The sequence below is a fragment of the Papaver somniferum genome, chromosome 5 (genome assembly GCF_003573695.1).
Source record: "Papaver somniferum cultivar HN1 chromosome 5, ASM357369v1, whole genome shotgun sequence".
NCBI lineage: Eukaryota > Viridiplantae > Streptophyta > Magnoliopsida > Ranunculales > Papaveraceae > Papaver > Papaver somniferum.
This window is the reverse complement of record NC_039362.1, coordinates 102,063,821-102,067,049: the sequence shown is the minus strand read 5'-3', so window position 1 is coordinate 102,067,049 and position 3,229 is coordinate 102,063,821. Positions and strand designations below refer to the sequence as shown.

General features: G+C 35.4%; 1 protein-coding gene across 1 annotated transcript; it reads left to right on the top strand.

The window, feature by feature from the left end:
* The first annotated feature begins 1,959 nt into the window (after nucleotides 1-1,959).
* On the top strand, nucleotides 1,960-2,643 carry LOC113279402. The gene has a single exon (XM_026528092.1). The coding sequence runs from the start codon at nucleotides 1,960-1,962 to the stop codon at nucleotides 2,641-2,643; it is 684 nt and encodes a 227-aa protein (XP_026383877.1).
* Nucleotides 2,644-3,229: the final 586 nt, after the last annotated feature.

Genomic DNA, 3,229 nt, shown 5'->3' with positions numbered 1-3,229 from the left:
GCGTGTGGGACCGTGGAAGGCATGACTGGCCGGCCAGGGCACGGTCCAACAAGTTTCCCTAATTTTATAATGATTTTATGAAAAATTCATGAATTTTGAGAAATTTGATGAATTTAGGGAGTTTCCATGAACTGAAGGAGTTTTCATGAGTTCAGGGAAGCAAAAAATATTAAAATAATAAAAACAAGGGTGTGTGGGACCGTGGAGTCATGGTCGGCCGGCTTGGGCCCGGTCCCACGAGTTTTCATAATTTTTTAATATTTTTTAAGTATTTTTGATGATTTGAGGGAATTTTTCCTAATTTGAGAGAAATACCATGAAATCAAGGAATTTGATGAATTCAAGGAAAACTAATAATAAAATAATAAAACAAAGGGGTGTGTGGGACCGGCTAGGGCATGGCCGGCCGGCCAAGGCCCGGTCCCACAAGTTTTCATAATTTTTATTATTTTATTATTATTTGATGATTTATGAAAAAATACCATGAAATCAAGGAGTTTTTTCATGAAATTAGAGAAATAATAATAATAAAATAATAAGGAACCGTGGGTGTGGGGCCGGTTGGGACCAAGGCATGGCCGGTTGGCCAATGGTCACGCCCCACACTCCTTTCCTTAATTTTATATTATTTTTTATGGATTTATGGAAGTACCATGAAACCGAGGAGTTTCTTGAGACGAAGGAAATTCGATAAAATGAGAGAATTTTCATCAAATCATGAAAAATAATAAAAATGCATTAAAATATAAAACTGGCGTGGGATTGACCACGACACGGTCGGTTGGTCGTGTGTCCGTGCTCCCAGCACCCTGGTAAATATTTTAATTATTTATTATTTTCTTCTATATTTTGCATAGGTTCATCGTTTCATTGTATTTTTGAAATACTCGTTCGTGCGGTGACTGTTAGTGTATCATCGTTGAATACACTTTTACCATTTGAATCGGGGCTTACTTAGAGGTAGCTCAGACGCCCGGTTGTTGATTATTTATTACTAATTGTGGAATTCGATGGAGAATAATTCATAAAACTGAGCAATAAGATGTTTATTATTAATTCATAGGATCAGCTGAGGATTCGACTACGAATTCAGAATAATAAAGTGAGCATTACCATTCCATGGGATCGTAGATTCGACCATAGAATCAGAGTAATTAAGATTTATCTATTACCATTTATGAGACCAGTTGTGGATTCGATCATGAAATCGGAGTAATGAGATAATATAGTTATTGTTATTCTATGAGATCAAGCCGTGGATTCGATCATAGAATCAGAACAATTGTTATCGCCATTCCATGGGACAAGTCGTGGATTCGACCATGGAATAGGAGCAATTAGGAATAATTAACTTTGTGGCTCCATACTGTAGAGCAAGCTGTCTAGAAGCATTAATCATCCCGATATGATCTTGTAGGTAAGTCATATCTTTTATATAGTCAGGGTAAACTTGTTGTTTGTTCCTGAAGACGTTATCGCTTTATACTAGCAGAGCAAGTTGTCTAGGAACCGTCCATCACGTGATGCTATATAGAAATAATCAGTGAAAGTATTCAGTATTCATGAGATATGCCGTTGTCCAGTCGTGAGACTTCATATCTACATGTACTCTGAGAGAAAGTACTCTCTGTTGAGAATTCGATGAGAGACTCGTGTCTCGATACTCACGTCTGAATGCTGAATCAGAGTTTCGTATGATTATGAGTTTACGAATTTAGCCTTTATCGAAAATCCACCATCTACACTCGGGCGAGTTGAGCTCTGCGACTCGGGTGATTAACTCCGCGAAATTCTCATCTCAAGTTTTTCGTTTTCTGCGTCCAGATTCATTAGTTTCAGGTGAAAAACACAGATCGATCTTGAATTTAATCATCTAATTCATGTTTATTTGTTATTAATTCAGGTGGTTTCATGGATCTTGATCAAAAAATCACTAAAGTAGAAATAAATAAGGTCAATATGTCAAGTTCAGGTAATGAAAAAAATTCTCAGACATTTCCATCCATAGAATTGCCTGATGATTCATTTGAAGAAACCTTAAATCCGTGGAGATTTTCTTTGATTGGAAGATTAAATCTACAACAAATCAAGTTTGTTGATGTTTTTATTATTCTGCGTAATCAATGGAAGCTAAAAGGTGAACGTAAATTAATTCCATTAGGAAGGGGATTCTTCACTATTAAGTTGGAAAATACAGAGGATCGTCAGTACATCAATGAAGGTATATGGGAGGTTACAAATCAAATTCTTCAGGTAAGAAATTGGATCTCTAATTTTCGTCCAGAAAATCAAAGAACCTCTAGAGCTATGCTTTGGGTAAGATTTCCAGGTTTAGGTCTAGAATTTTGGACTGAGAAAATTCTCTTTAAGATATGTAAGGAATTTGGTAATCCTGTGAAGTTGGATGCTGCTACAGAGAAATGTGAAGTGGGTTATTATTCAAATGTTCTGGTTGATGTGGATTTTGCTAAACACATTCCAAACAAAATATGGATTGGTACAAAATTTGGAGGTTTCTTTCAAAATATTTCCATTCCAGATTGTCCAAAGTTTTGTCATACATGTAAAATCTTGAGTCATTTGATTACTGAATGCAGAGTGGAGAAAAGTAAGAATCATACAACTGGTGAAGCTCATATGTAGGATCAGAATCTCGCAACAATTATGTCTCAGCGAAATTATCAATGGTACAACATAATAGCATCACAGAATAATTTCAGAAACGACGTCAGTAAGGAACATGAGAAAGATGTGATAGTCTTGCGAAAATTAGAGAGCTTGCGAAGTTAACATTTGTAAGGTTGCGAGAATGTCGCAAACCATATCCGAAAATAAAGGACAGATTAGCTGTCATCCACTATGTATTTCCTTATAAATAATCATTCGAGTTGTAAAAGAGAGAGAGATCTTTTTGAGTAAGAAACAAGTAAATAGGAGAGAGAAAGTTCAGAGTAGAGATCATTCTTGACTTCTTTATCTTTCTTGTAAGAACATTCAAAAATTAATCAATAAAATTAAGAGTATAAACCTAAAAATGAGCTGATCAACAATGAAATCATATGAGGGATGTAGTGTAGGATTTCCTGCAACTACATAATGGCGCTAGAAACAGGAACGAGTTGAAGATTATTCTAGAGAAATCTAAAGATTGATATTGAGATTCGTGAAAATTTAAAGTGATTGATTAAGAATTTTTCATAATTTCTTGCAATACTGTTAGCATTGAAGA

What these genes read in the sequence shown, in the direction of transcription:
- LOC113279402 (XM_026528092.1), top strand. Translation starts at nt 1,960, where the DNA reads ATGTCAAGTTCAGGTAATGAAAAAAATTCTCAGACATTTCCATCCATA.